The sequence below is a fragment of the Arvicanthis niloticus genome, chromosome Y (genome assembly GCF_011762505.2).
Source record: "Arvicanthis niloticus isolate mArvNil1 chromosome Y, mArvNil1.pat.X, whole genome shotgun sequence".
NCBI classification, from domain to species: domain Eukaryota; kingdom Metazoa; phylum Chordata; class Mammalia; order Rodentia; family Muridae; genus Arvicanthis; species Arvicanthis niloticus.
The window spans coordinates 9,223,693-9,243,636 of NC_133431.1; the positions used below are offsets into that span (position 1 = coordinate 9,223,693).

At 38.0% G+C, this 19,944-nt stretch overlaps 1 protein-coding gene across 1 annotated transcript in view; it reads right to left on the reverse strand.

Moving 5' to 3' along the window:
• Positions 1–19,944, reverse strand: part of LOC143437290 (uncharacterized) — a 362,341-nt gene that overhangs the window by 244,772 nt on the left and 97,625 nt on the right. Inside the window, 1 exon segment of the mRNA XM_076922101.1 lies at positions 10,429–10,925. Coding sequence (XP_076778216.1) covers positions 10,429–10,925 — 497 coding nt within the window.

A 19,944-nucleotide genomic window follows, 5' to 3' on the forward strand; every position in this document is an offset into this window, starting at 1 on the left:
AAGAACCTAAAAGTTTTTCCAGCCATTTGCCTCCAAAACCAGCATACTAACAAAGAAAGCAAAGACTTTGATAGTCACAGAACCCCAATCAAAGGATAAGTTTCCAAGAGCCACACAGCCTGCTGCCAGCACAGAACATTTATGCTACCCTATGCTGGGTCTCACTGTCAGCTATTGCTGCAGTTAATTTTCCTCTGAGATAAAATGAGCTTCAGTAGTCTTCTGCTCTGCACATGTCTGGTTTACTTTCTTCCCAACCTAAAAATATGCTTACTAAAGATTTTTTTTTTTGGTTTCTCAAGACAGAGTTTCTCAGTGTGGTCCTGGCTGTCCTGGAACTCACTCTGTAGACCAGGCTGGCCTCGAACTCAGAAATCTGCCTGCCTCTGACTCCCAAGTGCTGGGATTAAAGGAGTATACAACCACTGCCTGGCGATTTGTGACATATTATATGTTCAGTTTTGGAGAAGATACCATGTGGTGCTGAATAGAAGATATATATAATTGTATGTCTCTCTTTTCATTTCTGATTTTGGTAATTAGGATATTGTCGATGTTTCCTTTCATTAGTTTGGCTAAAAGTTTATCTATCTTGTTCATTTTTTTCTATCTATCTATCTATCTATCTATCTATCTAGGGTGAAATGTTTCATATGGAAGAGTCAGAGGAAAATCTTAAGGAAGTGAAGGGGATGTCAACCCCATAGGAAGAACAACAGTGGCCACAAACCTGGACACTTCAGGGCTTCCAGATTCTAAGCCAAAAATCAAGGAGCATACAGGGCCCCAGGGATGTGTACAGCAGAGGACTGCCTTGTCTGGCCACAATGGGAGAGGATGCACTTAACACTGTAGAAACTTGATGCCCCAGGGAAAAGGGAACCTGGTGGAGGTGAGATCCTGGTGGGTTGGCGGGTGGGTGAGAAACCTCTCAGAGGCAGCAGGGAAGAAGCTGGGGAGAAGACCTCAGGGAAGAGGGACCAGAAAGGGGGACAACTTTGGAATGTGAAAAAAAATTAAATTTAATTTAAAAAGGAAAAAAGAAACATAATTGAAAAAATATACATCTACATTGAGTTTTTAAAGGAGCAGATGGTTTCCTGGCAGAGAAAGTGGCATTAATACACTACTCTTTGAGTTGGCTGCTATGTGCAGTGTTAGCTTCTGTGATCAGTAACATGACACACACAGCTACAGCCAATGTCCTGTGTCTCAATCATCTGACCTGACTTAACACTGAAAGTGCATTGGCCATATCTCCAATGTTGGAAATTCAATACTACTTGGATTATGCTAAAGTTTCCAAATTATATACCTATCATTCTAGTGTGTCTTCATTCATTATTACCCGGTCACCACCAGCTGTTTTATTTTTTTGTTTTGTTTTGTTTTGTTTTTATGGTAATGGTGATTCCAGTGTTAGTGATTGGAAGCAATCTTATTAAAACCATCATCTCAACAGAAGTAACTTATTTAAAAAGTGGTTCCCATGCCTCCCTGTCCAATTTAAGGAGAAAACACAACCATGGCATTAATCTAACATTGGGTTAAATATAAGCTGAATATTTCACGGAATCTGTCAGGGAGCCTATGGTGAGTCCCACCATAAATTTCATTGTGTGGACACAAACTATTGTATGTCAAGTGCATTGACGTAAAATGTACCTTTTCACTTCCAGAAGTGATTGCCATATTACATTCCACGATGTTGGTACTTGATTCTGTAATAAGGACTAACGTTTATTACCCTCTGGTTGATGAGTGTGAGCCCATTTATATTGCCAAAGAGGGTCTTAAATATTCCAATATAGCTGACGTACTAGAAAAAGGTTTTGAAACCATCTATGTGAAGATAATAGAGGCCCTTAAAGTGAAAATGACTAAATCACTTAAAGAAATCTAAGAAAACACAAACAATTGGAGGAAATCAATAAATACCTCAAAGACAGCCAGGAAAACAGAAACAAAAAAGTAGAGAAAACCAACCAATCTTATAAATAAAGCCAAGAAAAACAAACCAAGAGTAGAAGGAAACAAAACTGTTGAATACCTAAAAGTGGAAATAGAAACAATAATGAAAACACTAACTGAGGGAATAATGGAAACAGAACCTTAGGACTGCAAAGAGGAACTATAGAGAAACGATTCACAAATGGAATACAGAGATGGAAGACAAATCTCAAGCCTTGAAGATACAATAGAAGGGATGGAAATATCACACAAAGAAAATGTTAAATCTAAAACTTCCTGACATAAAATATCTAGAAAATCTAGGAAATTATGAAAGGATAAACATAAGGATACTATAACTAGAGGAAGAAGAATATTAGATCAAATTCTCAGAAAATATTGATGACAAAATCTTAGAAGAAATATTTCCTAACATAAGGAGAAAGGTGCCTATTACAGTAAAAGAAACATCAAAACACCAAACAGAATGGACCCTAAAATGGAGTCTCTTTCCTGTATAATAATCAAAACATCCAGTAAAAAGAAAGAATACTAAAAGCTGCCAAGGTCAAAAGCCAAGAAACATATAAATGAAGATCTATTAAAGTTGTAGATGACCTCTCACTGGAGTCTGTAAATGTCAGAAGGGCTTGGACATATATGCTGCAGAAACTACAGATTCCCCGATTATTATATGTAGAAAAAATTTAATTGCTATTAATGGAAAAATCAGATAGTCCATGCTAAAGTGAAATTTAAGCAATATCTATCTACACATACAAACTTACACAAAATTATATACAAAGAATCCAACCCAAGAAAGTTAACAAGGTAGTAAATAATCTTGTATTATCTTCAAAAGAAAGGAAAGCACACAAATACCCCAATACCAGCACCACCACCAGCAGCAGCAACAACAACAATAAAATACAAGGAATTAACAACTACCATTCATTGACTCTTTAAGTATCAATGACCACAGTTCACCAACAAAAAGACAAAGGCTAACAGAATAGATGCTAATAAATATCTAACTTCAATTGCATAGAAGAAATATAGCTCAACATCAAGAATAAGCATTAATTCAAGGTAAATGGATGTAAAAAGATACTTCAGGCAGATGGACAAAAGAAGCAAGCTGGTGTAGTCATTTTAAAATGTAGCAAAATAATTTTTAAACAAAATTAATCAAAAGAATTGGAGAAAAACATTACAAATTTCATAAAGGAAAAAAATCACCAAAAATGTCATTTCAAGTTTTAATGCCTACGCCTTAAACACATGGTCACCAACCTTTGTAAAAGAAAAGATTTAAAAGTGTTTTAAAGTTAAAATCACATAATAACACGCATTCACTTATATTCCAAGATTTCAATACCCCATTCTCACCAGTGGACAAATTCTCCAGACCAAAAACAACAAAAACAACAAAAAACAACAACACAAAACCAGAAAAATATTCCAGCTAACTGACAACATGCACATGAGTCCAGCTAATACTTAGAGAACATTCTATTGAAATATAGGAGAATGTGCCTTCTGCTCAGCACCTCATTAAACTGACTTGTAAACTGAACACATATTCAGCCACACTGCCAACTGCAATACATACAAGAAAATTTAAATAACACCGTGGATCTTATCAGACCACCATGGATTACAGCTGGATATCAACAAAACCATAAAGAACGCAAAGCTTACAAACTCATGGAAGCTGAACACTAAACTATGAATGAAAAATAGCTTAAGACAAACATAGAGAAAAAAATTGGAGACTTTCTAGAATTCAATGCAAATGAATATGCAACATGCAGAATCTTATGGATCACAAAGAAAATGAGTGTGGTGATAAGAAGAAAGTTCATAGCACAAAGTGCCTACATAAAAAACCTGGAGAGATCTCATACTGGCAATTTAGCAGCATGCTTTAAATTCTATAGCAGAAAGAAGTGAGCAATAAAAAAAATATATTAGACGTCAGTTAATTATCAAGTTGGGGGCTGAAATCAACAAAATAGAAAGAGAAGAATGAAAAGAATTAATGAAACATGGAGTTGGTCCTTTGAGCCTTTTATTAGACAAGATAGTCAAACCCTTATGAAAAGATGGAGAATATCCAAATTAATGAAACCTAAAATGAAAATGGGAACAAAATAACAGACAATGAAGAAATCTAAAGAATGGTAATGATATAGTTTTAAAAAGCCTCAACTCTGTCTAACTGGAATTTCTAAAAACAATGGAAAATTTCCTCAATAGGTTCCTCTTACCAAAGTTAAATCTAACTAAGGGAAACAACTCAAACTGCCTAAACATATAGAAAAAAAGAAGTCATTACAAGTCTGCCAACAAAAAGAGCCCAGGGCCATGAGTTTTAGGGTAGAATCATACCAGATTTTCAAAGAGGAGTTCATGAGAATACCACAAAGTAGTCAACAATATAGAAATAGAAGAAACCTTAGCCAATTTGTTTTGTGAACCCATGGTTACTCAAGTATCCAGTCAATATAAAGACTCAGTAACAAAAGAGAATTATAGATGAATTTTTCTTTAAAACCAAATATGTAAAAATATTTAATAAAACAAAAATAAAATAAAATAGAAACCACGTCAAAAGATCATTCACCATGATCAATGAGGTAGGCTTCGTTCAAGAAGTGCAGGGATGGTTCAACATAATGTGATTAAAGTGGAAGAAAAAAAGTTGGAATCTCTTAGGTGATGAAAAATTCTCTGACATATATAACTCCAGTGTATGATAGAGTTCTTGGAGGGATTAAGGATACAAGGAACATACCTAAACATAATAATGTCACTTAACTGCAAACCATTAGGCAACGTTAAATTATGGATAGAAATTCTAATTAATTCTCCTAATACACAAAGAAGAGAAGGTGATCCATTCTCTCCATATTTATTCAAAATACTATCTAAAATTTTAATGTTAACTAGTTCTATATTGAAATTACAATTTAATGTTAACTAGTCCTTTACTGCAATTTACAATGTAATGTTAACTAGTCCTATATTGCAATTTACAATTCAATACTAACAAGCACTGTATGGCAATTTACATCTTAATGTTAACTAGTCCTATATTCCAAGTCCTATACTGCAATTTACAATTCGATGTTAAATAAGTTAACATTAAATTGTAAATTTAAGGAGGAAGTAAAATTATCTTTATCTGCAGATGATATGATAGTAAGCACAATTTAACTAAAACTTCCCAAAGGCAATTCCCAGAGGTGATAAAGACTTTCAGCAAAGTTGTTGGATACACGATTAACTAAAAAAGAAAAAGAAAAACCAGTGGCCTTCGTACGTACAAATGAGTTTACCAGTGTAAACAAAATAGAAAGACATTGTAAAGTTTAAACTGATGGTTGACACTTGTCACATTTTGTTTCTACATAATGAATAACCTTGAGGAACTCAATGTGTGTTGGGTAAGATCATAGAAATTATTTGTAGTCACAGATTACTTTTGGTATTCTTGAGGGTCCTCAAAGACTATTGTAATATACAAAATCTTTAATAGATTGATTACATACTAAAGAGTTTAGTCTTTTATAAAGGTATCAGAAAGTACAAGACTTTAACACATTGACCACGTTTATGGGGTTTCTCTGCATTATGACTTTTTCTCCCAGTTTCTAGGACAACTGCCACATGCAAAGGCTTTACCACATTGCTTATTCATAGTGTTTCTCTCCAGGATGTGTTCTTCTATGTTCATAGAAGACTGTGTTGTGAAAAGGTTTTATCTCATTGATTACATTTGTAAGATATGTCTTCAATATGAGTTCTGCTATGTATTCAAATATGTCTATAATATATAAATGTTGGGAAGAAGCAAAAGAAACTTGCCCTAAGGACTGCCTTTTTGTTACCAACCTCCATTTAATCATAAATTCAAACTAAGTTTTAGGTCATAGAGGACCTGTGTACTTAACAATATCTGACCAGCTTTCATCACTCATGTTTTGTTACCTAAAATATAGCAACTGCTCCTAACCATAATTTCTGTTATTCATGTTTTATTCCTGAAAATATAATGCATGTTCCTAACCAGAAAAGAACAAATGGCTGTGATAGTGTAGACAATACAACCTACATTCTGTATCATTTGACATAAAGTAACAACAGAAAAAATGTCACTGTGAGAAAAATGTAACTGTAACTTGGCACAGGACTTTGTGCTTTTGACTTTTGGAGGCTATATAACTTTCTGGTTAAGGGTGGGGCTGAGGCTGGGGTATTGAGTGGAATTTTGTGGCCCTGATTTATCAGTAGTGACTTGATTACAATGAATTCTTATAATTTGCCTTGTCCTGTGGTTGAGTTGTGTTAGATCTCAGTGGACCCTATGATGTAAATGCTTTACATAGGATGTAACCACTGTACAGTATGAATAGTTTCATAATGATTAAGACTACAGAGGTGTGCAAAGGCTTCATTATACTAAACATGTCCATTAAACTCTGTGGGCATGTCCTGAGACACAGGGGGTGTGCTTAAAACTCAGGAGGCATGTCTCAGTCACAGAGGGGCAAGCTTAAGAATCAGGGGGCATGTCCTGAGTGACAGGGAGCATGCTTAGAATCTAGCATGTATTCTTTCATGATAATGAAGACTAGAGAATTGTGCAAAGGCTTGACAGTATTAAATACACTCACAGGGTTTCTGTCTTAGCATTTCCATTGCTACGAAGAGAAATCATAAACAAGGCAACTCCTATAAAAGCACCAATTTTATTGGGACTGGCTTACAGTTTCAGAGATTTAGTTCTTTTTCATCATAGCAGGAAACAAGACAGGCATGAAAGAAAACATGATGCTGGCGAAGAAGCTGAGAGTTCTGCATCTTGATCCAAAGGCAGCCAGAAAGAGACTGTCTGCCAGGGAGCTAGTAGGAGGGCCCATTCTGCACTGTGTGGAACTTCAAAGCCTTCAGTGATGCACTTCCTCCAAGGCCACATCTCACAATAACTTCCTCCCACTCCCTGAGCCAAGCATATTTATACTACCACATTCCACTGCCTGGCCCCCATATGATTGTGAAAACACATGATTGTATGGAAACCATATTTAAAAATAGCATAATACAAAATATGTGAGGTTCAAATTAAAAAGTCCCATCATTTATAGAAGTCTCATAAATGTTAAAAGTCCAAAGTTCAAAGTCTGAGTTTGAGGCCAGCCTGGTCTACAGAGTGAGTTCCAGGACAGCCAGGGCTACACAAGGAAACCCTGTATCGAAAAACCAAAAAAAAAAAAAAAAAAATTCAAAGTCTCTTCTGAGATCATTCTAATCATGTAACTATAATCCCCTATACTTTGAAAATATAGCACATATATCCATCCAAATTCACAGGATAAACATCACCATTCCTATTTACCATTGTGAGGAAATACTGGGCCAAAAAAGACCAGAAGCCAGCAAGGAAATCTCCAAACTCTGCATCTCCATGTCTGATGTCAAAGTGTTTCTCAGATCTCCAACTTCTTCCTGCCCTGCTCACTGCAGCACAATTCTTTCTCTTTGGCTGATTATATTTCCTGAAAGTAGTTTTCCCGAGAAGGTATCCCACAGCTCAGGATCGTAAAACTCTTGGGGTCTCCAAAGTAACTTCAAAATTACAGCTTCTTGTTCCAGTATCTGGGATCCACAGATGATCTTTGTGCTCCTCAAAAGAAGCTGGGTCTCGTCTCCAGCTCTTCCCTTTATAGTACACTAGGTTCTGCTTGACTCCACTCAACTGTTGCTGCTGTTCTTTCTGCTCATCCCTTGAGACTGACATCTTCAACATGCTGGGTTCTTCTGTGACAGTCTTCACTGTGTTCCTCTCATGCTCCCTTCATGGTGCCAAGCCTCAGCTGCACTGCATGAAACATTCATGCCTTAAAACCAGTGCCACCTGGGTGAGTCTTACACAGGACTGAGTCAAGCTGCACCACAAGGTAAACCTTGGCTACCTCTGGAATACAACTTCTTTCTCCTGTTTGAAAACACCAGAATATTTCACCTCAGTGATGCTCGTTTCTTCTTCATCCTCACTAATTTTCTAACTACAGGCAACCAGCATCAATTGTCTCAGTCATCCCTTCTATTCTTGCCTCTAAAGCCAGAGCCACATGCACAAGGCTGCTAAGTTCTGCTTGCGGGAGCTGGAACATGGCTCCTTCTATTACATCATCACCAGCTTTATAGGTTTCAACAACCTCATTGCCTAAGCTCAGCTGTGCTTGAACTTGCTCTGTAGATGAACCTTGAACTCAGATCTACATGGCTTTGTCTCCTGAACACTGGATAATATATGTGTAACACTTTGCCTGTACCTAAGCTTTTCTTTACCTAAAACTTGTTCTGTTTTAGGAACACTTGAACAAGGAAGATTTGCATCAGAAATCTGCCTGACTCTGATCTCCTGAGATTTATTGCATGTACCACCATGCCTAGACTTAAGTATATCCTTGTAGATTTCAAATTGAAAACCCAGAATAGTAATCACAATCCATCAATTGTCAATTTCACACATACTGATAAATCCTGTGTCCACATGAAAACAACAACTACGTAATAATAATGCCTAACACGATACAGTTCTCCTTTGTCCAACTTCATATCCATTTGTTTAGGTGGATGGAATCTTGCCCTAATGTCACTGTACCTTTAATTCCATTTAATACCATTGATCACAGAATTTAGCTTCATTCAACTTCATGGTTCGAGTTTCTCTTTTGACCTAACATTTTATATTTATTTTCTTTCTAAGATTACTATGCTTGCTCAAAACAATCATCATGAGACTAAACACAGGCCAAAGGCTTTGCTGGCTTCACTGTAACTTCCTTTGTTAATGCAATTAACATCAACCTGTTTACCTTATCTTCAAGGACACTCTACAGACAAGGGCAAAAGGCATCAATATTCTTCAGCAAAACATCATAAAACTATATACAAAGTTCAAATCACCCTTAGTACATATTTGTTCCATATTCCTACTAGGATGGCCCAGTCAGTTCCACTTAATGCATATACAGATCCAAAGTCTAAAAATCCACATTGCTCCATAAAGCAAAACAAAAAATAACACATTCAGGCCTATCATAGCAATGCTTAAGTCTGTGGTACCAACTTCTGTCTTAAATAGAATTTCCATTGCTAAGAAGAGATATTGTAACCAAGGCAATGTTGATGTTGTCCATCGCCATCATAGCAGGAAGAATGTCAGCATGCCTGCAGCCATTATGCTGGAGAAGGAGCTGAGAATTCTGCATCCTCACGTGAAGGCATCCAGGTAGAGACTGCCTTCCAGCCAAGTGGTAGGAGGGTTGCTTTTGTACTGGCCTGATCTCCAAAGTCCACCACCATAGGAATTCAATTCCTTCAAAAAGGTAACATCTCCCACAAGACACATCTCTTAATATTGCCACTTCTTAGGGTCAAGCATATTTAAATCGCCAGAGTTTATTTCTACTATACTTTCTGCTATCTTTATAAAAAACTAAAGTCTTCAGTAAGTAATCAATCTATTAAGGCCTTTCTGTATCACAGCAGTCTTTGAGCACCTTCAATAATAGCAAAAGTAATCTGTGACTGCCAATAAGTTATATGATCTTACCCAACACGCTGACATTGAGTTTCTCGAGGGTATTTATTATGAGAAAAAATGTGACAAGTGTCAACAACCATTTCAAACGTTACAGAGATATTCACAGGCTTTACTGCATTCATTACATTTGTTAAGGTTTCTCTAAAGCGTGTGTTCCTTTAAGTGTTTGGAGAGTACAGTGAAATGCAAAGGGTTTATCTCATTGACTACATTCATAAGGTTTTACTCTGCACATTTTCCTTTGTGTATTCAGAGATGAGTGTGTCCTGGAAAGGCTTTACCTCATTCATGACATTCAGATTCTCTCCAGTATGTGTTCTTTTATGTGTTGGATGATGACCATGCTGTGCAAGGGCTTAACACCTTGATTACCTTGAGTAACTCTCATGAATGTGTTCTATTATGTAGTCACAGATAAAAGTGAATTGCCAAGATTTGACCACAGTGATTACATTAATGAGGGTTCTCTCCACTGTGCTTTCTGTTGTGTTAATATTCAAGCAGGTTTCTCTCTTGCATGTAATCATTCCTGTCATTGGAAATGACTGAACTTGCAAATGCTTTACCACATTTATTACATTGATAAGGTTTCTCTCCTGTATGTGTTTTTTTATAATAATGGTGATTCTAAGGTTCTGAAAAGTCTTTACCACATTGATTACATTCATGAAGTGTCTTTCCAGACTAGTGGGACATGCAAATGCTTTAGCACATTGATTACATTCATAGTTTTTCTTCAATATGTGTTCTTGTATGTTTTAGGAGGAAAAAACTTTATGGAAAGGCTTTACCATGTTGATTAGATTCATGAGGTTTTGTTCCAGTATGTGTTCTTTTATGACGTTGGAGACTACTGTGACATGAAAAGGCTTTACCACATTGATTACATTCATGAGGCTTCTCTCCAGTATGTGTTCTTCTATGATATTGGAGATGACTGTGCCATGAAAAGGCTTTACCACATTGATTACATTCATAAGGTTTCTCTCTGCTATGTGTTCTTTTATGATATTGGAGACTACTGCTACATGAAAAGGCTTTATCACATTGATTACATTCATAAGGTTTCTCTCCAGTATGTGTTCTTTTATGATATTGGAGACCACTCTGACATGAAAAGGCTTTACCACATTGATTACATTCATAAGGTTTCTCTCTGCTATGTGTTCTTTTATGATATTGGAGATGACTGGATATTGCAAAGGCTTTACCACATTGATTACATTCATAGGGTTTCTCTCCAGTATGTGTTCTTTTATGTCTTTGGAGATTACTGTGACATGAAAAGGCTTTACCACATTGATTACATTCATAAGGTTTCTCTCCAGTGTGTGTTCTTTTATGTCTTTGGAGATTTCTGTGACATGAAAAGGCTTTACCACATTGATTACATTCACAAGGTTTCTCTCCAGTATGTGTACTTTTATGTCTTTGGAGATTACTGTGATGTGAAAAGGCTTTACCACATTGATTACATTCATGTGGTTTCTCTCCAGTATGATTTTTTTCATGCCTGCAACAATAATGGACACATGTGAAAGCTTTACCACATTGATTAGCCTGATCAATCCTTTTATCAATAGGAATAAATTATGCAGTTGGTGTAATAATAAAGAACACTCAGATCTTAAAGTTTTATCACTTTGATGTTCCTGGTTGTACTTGCTCACTGTGGGTTGCTTTACCTCTTTGCAAGAATTTGTGATGGTAAGAGCACTTATTACATGGCTCACATTTATAACAACCATTTTCTATATGAGATTTATATATGATATATTACACATGGCTGAAGATATCAGGACATTAAATCACTGATTTCTTTCTTAGTTTTTCCTGTAGTGTGAATCACACCACTGTAGCATCGTGAGCCAGGACAAACAGAAGAATGTCCAAACTTCTAGTACCCATAGAGATTGTCTGCAGTGTGACATTGGGGATGTTCCCAGTAAAGTCAGAAAACCAATTAATTGCAAATGTCTATCTTATTCAGAAAGTCTACCAAAGGCAGAATACTACATATCTTCTCATTGTTCTGACATAAATAGAGGTACATTGTTACTTTTAGTATCTCTATGCTCACAAGGTTTCATCCATTCTGACAATTGATATACCCATTAAAAAAGAAGAACAAATGAAAGGTTTCTACATTGAATGCACACACATTGACTTTTAGTTCATATCAGACATGATTAATGTTTTCCATGACAACATTCTTTACTCTAATAAACTGACCTCACAATAAACTTAAAAGTTTCACTACAAGTATATGAGTATCACCAATTTATCATGGAGGATTTGCTTATTAGAAAGTTATGGATACATGTTTATCACTGTTCAATGTGCAACATCTAAATATAATGAGACTATACAAATTGGTAGTTCCACAACATCATTCTAATGGAGATACAAATCAAATAAAGGAATCACTTAAGGCATTGTTTCTTTCTCTTTTGTCTTACAGAAATGCCTTACAAACAGAAATCAGATAACTGACATTGAGGTACACAGTTTTGGGAGAATATTATAATCATAGCTACAATAAAAGGACTGATATTTTACATGCTTGCTTTCCTTTAGAGCTTCCAGATCATAGTAAAATTTTCTCACATGCATATTTGTATCAGTTTAGACATTAAAATTACCTTTCATGACTTCTAGAAGTTTGATGTTGTTCTTCAGTATGATGGACTTCCAAATTATAGCCTAAAACACAGTACCAGAAAATAAATGATATGGTATTTGAATTAGGCAAAATTCAAGTTACTCTGAATTTTCACAGCAATGAACCTGATTCATTCAACTCAATATTACTTGTTCTCTATTGAAATAAGAGATGATCATCAGTAATGCAGAAACATTTTTCCCTTATATTGAGAATCAAAAGAAAATTCAGTCTTACCTGTAGCAGTGAGGTTCCAGTAGTTCTCAAGCATCACATCTTTATAGGGATTATTCTGGGAAGGATCCAGGAAATTCCACTCTTCTGCAGTGAAGTTCAGATGCACATCATCGAAACTCCCTGTTTCCTGAAATATCACATACATGTGTACAACACAAAGCCTGATACTGACACCACTACAAAGTAAATATATGCTTACTGGACAATGTAAACATATAATTCAGGGGATTCCTCCACTTATTTCCTGACACATAAATTATTGTCACCATGTCAATTTAGAAGGAACTTGAAATGTAAGCTTCACCTGTGTCACTTCTGAACTCTTTGAATTGGATATAGATTTGCAACACAAATGACAATTGAGAGAGTTTTGCAGGGGGAAGCAGATCAACTGTACTTATCAAACACTTGAAAAACATTATGAACAATTACTAACTACAGAAATTATGGGCAATCTATATATATTTCTCATGTTTTTAATCACAGAGGTACAGGCAGGTGTATGTCATTGAGCTGGATGCCAACAAGGTCATGAAATGAGTTTCAGGACAGCAAAAGTTACATGTTAAGAACCTCACTTTGCTACAAAAATAAATCAGAAAACAAAAATGATAGAGAGAACTCACAATTCTTTACTGAAGTTCCTGCAAAGAATTATACATTCACTGCAGTTCTGTATTCATCTTGCATAAACATGAAGTGAACCAGTATAAACAGCAACATTAATTAAATTTTACTAAAAGGAAATGCATGTTTAAAGAGTTAAAAATGGACAGATAAAAATATTAGTAATGTATATGCTGATCAGAAATAAAGAATGTAGTTCAGGAGTTATAGCTCAGGAGATGGAAGTTCGTGCTAGTCTTCCGCATAATGGTGATCAATTTCTAGCATACACATGTGGACCAACACCTGCCCATTTCTTCAAGATCAGGTGTTCTAAGGCCATCTTCTGACAACAGCAAAGATGAGGCTCACATGATATTCATATTCATGCACACAGTCATAATGCAATTATTTGTTCAAAAATTTCACAACAAACATAACAGTTAGGCAGAACATCATACACCTGCATTTCAATGATTCTGAAGCATCAGATAATATTGATGACATGAACATAAGCAATCCAGAGACATAGAATATAATTTATGCATATGGCTAAATTTCAAAATTAAAGATGTGCACAAAATTTCAAAATTAAAGATGTGCACAAAAGCATGTGCTTATTGAACAAAAACATGTCAGGTGGCTTATGTGCTTTCTATGTCTACAATCAGAACAGGAAGTCCTTCACAGGGAAATTTGGTCTAGAAAAACAAAAACAAAATGAATAAAGTTAAAAATATAAAACCACCAGGTGTGCAAAATAGCATAGCATTAAACAGCAAATGTGTGCACAGTATCTTATGTGATTTAGGGACAGAGTCCAAATGGGGAATGTATGGGAGCATGAGAAGAAAGCTGAAGGATCATATTCAACCAGCAGAGACTGAAGGAATGGCCAATGAAAACTCATTCAATTGGAGGCACACATGGACAAGCTCCAATCCATGACATTATTAAGGATATTCTGTGATGCTCCTACACAGGAACCTTGCATAATTGTCATTGAGAGGCTCCACCCAGCAGCTGACTGAAGCAGAAGCAGAGATCCACAGTCAAACATAGCATGCACTTTGCTAACTCTGATGGTAGAGTTGGAGAAAGGATTGAGGGTCCTGAACAGGATAGGAACTTCACAGGAAGACAAGCAGACTCAACTAACCTTGATCCTTGGGCACATTCAGAGACTGAGGCACAAACAATAATACAAACAGGCTGGACACAGGACCCTGGCTCATAAGTAGCAGATGTGCATGCAGCTCAGTCTTCATGATGGTCTCACAACTACTGTAGCAGGAGCTGTCCCTAAAGCTGCTGTCTGTCACTGGAATCTGTTCCCTTAACTGGGCTGCCAGGTCTGGCCTCAGCAGAGAGGATGCATCTAACACAATAGAGACTTGATACACCATCATGGATTCCCAGGGGCGCACACCCTCTCAAAGGACAAACAGAAGATACAGGAGGGACTCTGGAAAGCCAGGTGACTTAGAACAGGGTCTCCACTAAGTTCATAGCCATTTTAATCATAACAACTTGAAACTGAAAAGAATCCAGATGCCCCTTAACGAAAATATGAATATAGAAAATGTGGTTCATTTACAAAATGAAACATTATTCAGCTATAAAATACAAGGACATCATGAATTTTTCAGGCACGTGGATACAGCTAGAAACTATCATCTCGATTGAGGTAACCGAGATGTAAAAGCATATGCATGTATGTACTCACTTACAAGTGAAAAATAAGCATAAAATACAGGAAACCCACACTACACTCCATAGACACAAAGAAACTAAACAAAAAAGAAGGCCCAAATGAGCACAGTTGAATCTTACTCAGAAGGGGGAGTAAAGAAATCATAGGAGGCAGATGGAAGAGAGAGAACTAGATGGGAGAGCAGATAAAAAAGGGGAATCCAGGAGAACCAGGAACAGGTGAGATGAGAGACAAGAGAGGGCCAGAGGGGGAAAATGAATCAAAATCTGCAGCTGGCTGGGGGGAGGGGGTACATTTAGGATATACCAGAGACCATAAACTGGAGGGCACCTAGGAGTGTATGTGGTCGATCTTAGCTGAGATGTATAGCAGTTAGATATGGACGCTGAAGAGGCCACATTCTGCAGTCAGGCAGGAGCCATAGTGGAGAGTTAGAGACACCAACCAATCTAAAAACCTTTCTACCCCAAATTTGTTCCTGTACACAAGAATGCAATCTACAACATAGATTCTGTGCAGCAGTAAAATAAGCCTTTGATACCATGTTGTTGTTCTAACTTGCTACTCTGCTGCTGTGATTGAATCATCTAAGCAAAAGCATCTCAGGTAATAAATGGTTGTTGTACATGATTCTGTCAGATCACAGTCCATCATTTTGGGAGCTTAGGTTAGAAACTTAAGGCAAAAGGCATGGATAAACACTGTCTCCTGGCTTGCTCTCTTGCTTGGTCACTGTCTCATGCTCAGCCTGCTCTCTCATCCAGCTCAGGACCACTTGCTTAGGGATATTGCCATACTCAGTGGAAGAGCCTTCCTAATCAATCATCAACACTATTTCTCACAGACATAGCAAACAGCCATTCGGATGAGGGCATGCCCTCGATTGAGGCTCCTTCAGATGAGTGTAGCTTTGAAATGCTGAGAACTGAAAGCAAAAATGACACAAACACAATAATAAATGAGGAAGTTGTTACAAAACAAAATCAATAATTTAACCATGTCAATTACAGGAGGCCCTGCCACAACAAAAGGGAGTTGGAGTTGTGGCTGAGCAAGGGCAAGATAGGGAGGGCACCTGTGTCAGAGCAGGGAAGGATACACTGGAATGGAGAGCTCAGAGGCTGTGCTGACCTGGGATGAGCATCTTTAACCCTGGGTTCCCAGGCCAGTGCTACCAAAGAGGAGGCTAAAACAGCTGGAAGGTGGACAGAAAAGCAGTTTGTCCCACAGACCTGGAAATGGCCACCGACAAAAGACAAGACCTCTGGTCCAAGGAAGATATGCTATATTTGTGAAAATCAATGAAGAACGACCTTCCATCTCATGGCAGTTCCAACTTCAAAACTACAGAGTCACATATGAACTGGGCAGAGGGTAGTTCATGAGGTGAGAAATGGGGTATTTTTCTTTCTACTCTTTAAAATAAGGTAGGCAGAGCCTGACTTTGCCCTGGATGCTGTCTCGAAGAGCTCTCTGTCATGGACTACTCAATGGGTCTATGTCCTGTTGTTAAGAAGGATTTAACCCAAGGTGTGGGGCTAGTAACTAAATCCATTAGGATGGAGTCTGTCTCATTTCCTCAGTGAGAGAATAACAAAGTGCCACACAAAAAATAGACAGCCACAAGGGGGCGGTAAAGGCTACCCAGCAGATTCTTCTACTTGTACAGAGGAGACAGTGAAGATGGGAAGACAGCTGTCAGCCATGTAGCAGGGTTCTAAGTAGGCTTTAACCTTCCCATTTTTTTTTTTTTTTTTTGGATATTTTATTTACATTTCAGATGCCATCCCCTTTCTCCATTTTCCCTCCCTAGAAAAGCCCTATTCCATGCCCCCTTTCCTTTTTGCTTTTATACAATTTTTAAAATGTTAATCAAAGGCTTTATAAGTTTGGTAATGCTCAATCAGAAGTGTAACCCAGCTGGACAGTGGTGGCACACACCTTTAATCCCAGCAATTGAGAGGTAGAGACAGGTGGATTTCTGAGTTCAAAGCCAGCCTGGTCTACCGAGTGAGTTCCAGGACAGCCAGGGCTACACAGAGAAACCCTGTCTCAAAAAACCAAAAAAAAAAAAAGAAGTGTAACCCAATACCCAACCTAGATATATCAACTATCTTTGACTGGTGGAGACACATGAACATCTGCCTCCATGTCCCCCCTCTCTTTCTCTTTCTTTCTTTCTCTCATCACCTAACTTTTCCTCTCCTTCTCCTCTCCTTACTCCTTCTCTTCCTCTCAGTACTCCTCCCACCTTAGCTTCTCCTACATATCACTCTTCCTGTTAAAATAAAACATTTCTCTAAAAGTACAATTAGAATATAATTATTTCTAATTGTGCCAGTGAGTTGCAAGTTAGTCCCAATACCCAGTCCATCATTTTGTTGACAAACCAGAACCTCTGTCATCTCTCCTAACTAAAACATTTAGTTCTGAACCTGGCTTTTTCTTGGATTTAGAATGAATGTCAGCTGAAAACCATCCCCAAAATTAAGACCATGTGCACACCATCCGTTACACCAGGCTTTGAAACATCTTCCAAGTCCTTTGTGGCTTCAACGCTCCAGTGCAACAACTATACTGTGCTTCCACCGTCACCTTAGTCATCCTCCTTTGCAAATACTCAAGAAAAATCTAAAAGCCAAGGTACACAGACACAAATCTGACAGAGAAGCCACTCTGACACAAAGAACAATGACACATCAGCATTCATTTGGGATTTCTGAGGATTTCCGGCTTCCAATCCATGCACCAAGATGTTGTGCCCAACTCACTGGTACACCAAAGACCACCAAGAACCTATTGCAATGCAAATACAGGAAGGTCTGTACTATGAGCTCAGTAACAAGGATTCTCCCCAGTCAATCTCACATCAAGTCCAAACTGAGAGACCAAGTCTAGGGGTGCTGAGTATTTATTGCAGCTGCAACAAGATTGGGACATTAACATACAGGTCAGCAACTTATTTTTTTTAGAAATGGCATGTCTGGTATAATTTGCAAGAACCAAACAAGGAGACAAAACCATCTGACAACTATGATGGGTAGGTTAACATTTTTTCCTCTTTAACGTCTATTAATTATCTATATGTAGCTAAACCCTGCTGTTGTACCTTGACTGGCTGTTGATAAGTGGGTTTAGTCATAAGATGTTTGCCCAAGTGGACTTTGTGCAACCTCAAAAACACGGTTGGACTTCACAAACTCATCTTTTTGACTAAGCCCTTTATTATCAAAAGATACTACTGTTTAGCTGCAAGCCATGCCTGACAGTAGAACAGGTACTTTATCCAAAGGCCTACCTCACTGTCTGCTACTGCAAACCCTAATATCAGTTGCCATTACAACTAGAACAGAATACCAGTGGCCTTCACCATTGGAAAAGAATATTAGTGAAAATTACCCCTCCTATTGTGCATGCCTCCTAAAGATACTGCAGATAATCCCCACTTGCCCTTCTTTTCCTGCCTCATCCCTGTATGATAGCCCCCACTTGAGCAGATAGTTTTTGTTCACCCACATGCCATGCCTAAAAGGACACAAGGTAAACTTTCCATAGATCTACCACAATATTTGTTATCCAAAATGCAATTTTCACAGTTGCCTCTAGTACTATACTAAACACCAGAAGCTGGTTAACCTTGCTAATGACAAAGTCTCCTTGTAGATTACTAAGTACATCTCTTCCTGCACACCTCTTCTTGCTTTCAACATTAGCAAGCATTCCCTCTGGAACACAACAAACAAACAGATCAGTAAAAGTGGCAGCACTCAGCAAAGGCTCTCTGCAAATCCATACATTGAACAATAACCCAGTCACAAAACTCTCACCAAAATAAGGCTGGAAAATTTATCAATGAAATAACTGAAAAATTTCTTAAAGTAAAGAGGAAGATGACTGTTAAGGTACAAGAAGCATCCAAACTGCCAAATAAATTGGGAAAAACGTCTCTTTGCCACATAATAATCAAACCCTAAACATATAAAGTCAAGAAATATAAAAAACTGCAATAGAAAAAAATTATAAAAACTAAACAAAAACCCAAGTAACATATAAAAGCAGATTAGGTTTATGCCTGTCTTCTTAATGTATACTATAAAAGACAAAAGGGTTTGGACACATGTGCTGCAGAGTCAGAGAAACCACCCGTGTTTCTACAAGAAAACAACTGGTCCAAATGTTTTGTGCAGATTCAGAATCAGCCATGACAGTGAAGTTACTCAGAGGTCACCTCCTGATCTAACACATGAGGGGCATCACCAGGGACCTCACAGGTGGTCACATCTGGCTGATGCTTCCCATGCAGCCCCAGAGAGGTCCCAGCAACCCAGCTCCCACTGCTCAGCCACCTGCCACTACCCATTGAGGGCAGTGACCCTGTGTTCACCATGACTTGATTTCAGATCTTCCCTGAGGTCTCCACACAGCATCCACAGCAGAGCTCAGAGCAGGGCACAGATAACCACTCAAGCCTGCACAACCAACTCGAACTTTCAGAATGATACCAGGAAGAACCACCTCCTTGTCTGATTGGCAGGTCTGCTTGGAAGCATTGATTGGCCAGTGAGCCTTACCACTCCTTAAGTTTAAAGTGTGCTTCCAGAGCAGGGTCAGATCTTTTCCAGAGCTCAGGAGGGGTTTACACCCAATTAGCATTTGTTTCTGTCTTCAAAGAGGAATTTCACACTACCCAGCCTTGGGGGAGAACCCACCATTCCAGCTCTTGCTGTTAGGCTGCCTGCTGTTCTGTCTCAAGAACAATGATCCTGCAGTTACCAGGACCTGACTCCAGACCTTACCTGAGCTTTCCTCACAACACTTGCCTTCTTCTTCCTGTAATCAAGGTGAACAGCTTCCATAGCCCAGTACTCAGTGTGCAGTGGAGGTATTAATTTGACCCACAAGTGGAAGGATTTCCCAGCTATTTCTTAGCATTCTGTCTAAACTCAACCCCAGTTACTTGGCAACAGCCAGGTATGCTCCCCCCCCCACAGTTACCTGGCAACAGCCTGATCCCCTGTAAAGGTAGATGCTTACCCCTTCCTCTCTTTTGATCTCTTGACCTTTTGTTCTCTTTCTCTTGCCCTCTTGGGCTCTACCCTTCCCCCCTCTCTCTGCACATGCTCAAGCCTGGCCTCTATTTCTCTATTCTCTTCCTCT